Genomic DNA, 1,969 nt, shown 5'->3' on the forward strand with positions numbered 1-1,969 from the left:
TGAATTTTTTTATTTTCTTTGAATTCTCTAGAAGAAGTTGAATAGAAGCATTCAAGCTTGTGCACTTAAGTCCATTCAAGCATGAAATGATCTTACTATTCGCTGTTGTTTATGCTATGGTTGGAAGGAAAGGAATATGGCTTTGGAATTTGAATTAGAAGCCTTGACGTCTCGAAAATCATTTATGGATACATCCATCAATTATATCCACGAAAAGGGTAGAGGCATCATTGTCGCCTCACCGCCGACTAAAGCCTCTGTTTTGAAACCGTTTGTGTGTATTGGGGGTGACTGTGTTGCATATGGGAAACCCCTCTCAGCTAACCACATGGTAGGGTTCTTCTCCCTGGAATGCCAACACAAATACCACCCATTTTGCTTTGCAGTTCTATGCAACACGCACTCGCCCATTGTGCACAGTAAAGATTGCAAAAATTTCCAAGTGCTCGGCACTCGGAATTGAGTACACAGAGCTGGAGGGTGGGTTCACTATACTCAACTTTAATCCACTTGTCATGAGATAAGTCCCTTAATATGATTTCTTTCTTCAGAGAAACCAATGTTGACAAAAGTTCTCATCTGCTTGAGCTTGACGAGAACAATATAGAGCTATTTGAACTTGATGAGAACAACATAGAGCTATTTGATGGTTTTCAACATGGCAAGGCTGTTGTAAAAAGTGGGGATAGAGTGGAGGACCCTGAGGCTAAACCCTTTGTGGTTGAGAACCATGGCAAGGAAACCATTGGACATGACTCTAGCAAGGTCTCAACCGACAACCAGGAAGGTAATGAAATGCATATATGTACTGTTTCGTTTTTGTTTGAGCAGTTTTAGGTTTTTTTCCCTTAAACCTTATTGTGATAAAACGACCATTAAAAAAGAGAAAAACAAGGAGGATCATGGGTAGAGGATAAAGTGGAGGACACAGAGGATGTGGAGACATTACTAGTAATTGCAGATACCTTGAGGAAGAAACACAAGCAACAACAAGAGGAAGGAGTACATCATCCAGATCCAAAGAAAAGTACTAATCAAGACCCCCCAAAATCCACGCACATCGGAAACTTTAAGTTCCATGTGCTTTTTGTGCTATTTACTTATTTTGAATATAAGATAATTTTTTGGTCTCATGGTGTCAATCTTCACTACAATTTACTGGGTGTGGTTTTTTGGGCACTGTAGTAAAAATACAAGTGATTGGTAATGTTGGGCACCAGCATTGTGCTCAAGAAGACCTGGGGCACTTTGATCGGGAGACACCCCTAGTAACTCAATTTTGTGTCCCTCACCTTTCGGAGGATAATAGACCTGCCTTGATCATTAATATTAATGGTCTGCTTATTGTCACTCACGACAGGAGAGAGGGACCAAGCCCGCCTAACGTGGACATGCTGCACTTTTGGAAGGTGAAGCAGGACAACAATCTGAACCACTATGTGCACCATTTTGCAGAGTGGTTTGTTCTTGGGGCTAGCCAGATTGTTGAAGTGTACGTCTAGAACACAAGCCCTTACCGAGACCTAGAAAAGAGGTTAGAATTGTGCTTACCTCAGGCCCACAGGTGCATGAATGGGTGGATTGCAAAGGAGGCATGCAGTAGAAGCTCATGGCTTGACCAGCAAGGGGAACAGATGCTCTTTCTAGTCTTGGGTACTTTTTGGAACGAGTTTCCACAATTCAACAAAGATAACACCCTCGTGCTAGATGAAAAATATCCCAGGTGTTTCTTGAACGACGAAGACTCCAATGTTATCTTGCCTTCTCTAGAGGACCAGACGAAAGACCAATGGGAGAGGTTTATGCATCATGAAGTTTTGCCATTTGTTTATGAGTGGAAGAAAACAGATAATCGATTGGAGTTGATCACTGCTTGTAAACTGGATGCTAGAAGAAGAGGGTGGCAGACTCTTTGAGAAGCTAAATCTGTGAGGGAAAAATTATCAAGCGGCAAAGGCAAAGTGCTACG

The 1,969-nt window shown here is 42.0% G+C and overlaps 1 protein-coding gene across 1 annotated transcript; it reads left to right on the top strand.

Moving 5' to 3' along the window:
- Positions 1 to 534: 534 nt before the first annotated feature.
- On the top strand, positions 535 to 1,502 carry LOC147435705 (uncharacterized). Its single transcript, XM_086488019.1, has 3 exons — positions 535 to 787; positions 911 to 1,027; positions 1,186 to 1,502. Exons 1-3 carry the CDS (start codon positions 535 to 537, stop codon positions 1,500 to 1,502), a joined length of 687 nt encoding a protein of 228 aa, XP_086344145.1.
- Positions 1,503 to 1,969: the final 467 nt, after the last annotated feature.

This window comes from Adiantum capillus-veneris, chromosome 18 (genome assembly GCF_014529385.1).
Source record: "Adiantum capillus-veneris isolate H3 chromosome 18, ASM1452938v2, whole genome shotgun sequence".
Taxonomy (NCBI): domain Eukaryota; kingdom Viridiplantae; phylum Streptophyta; class Polypodiopsida; order Polypodiales; family Pteridaceae; genus Adiantum; species Adiantum capillus-veneris.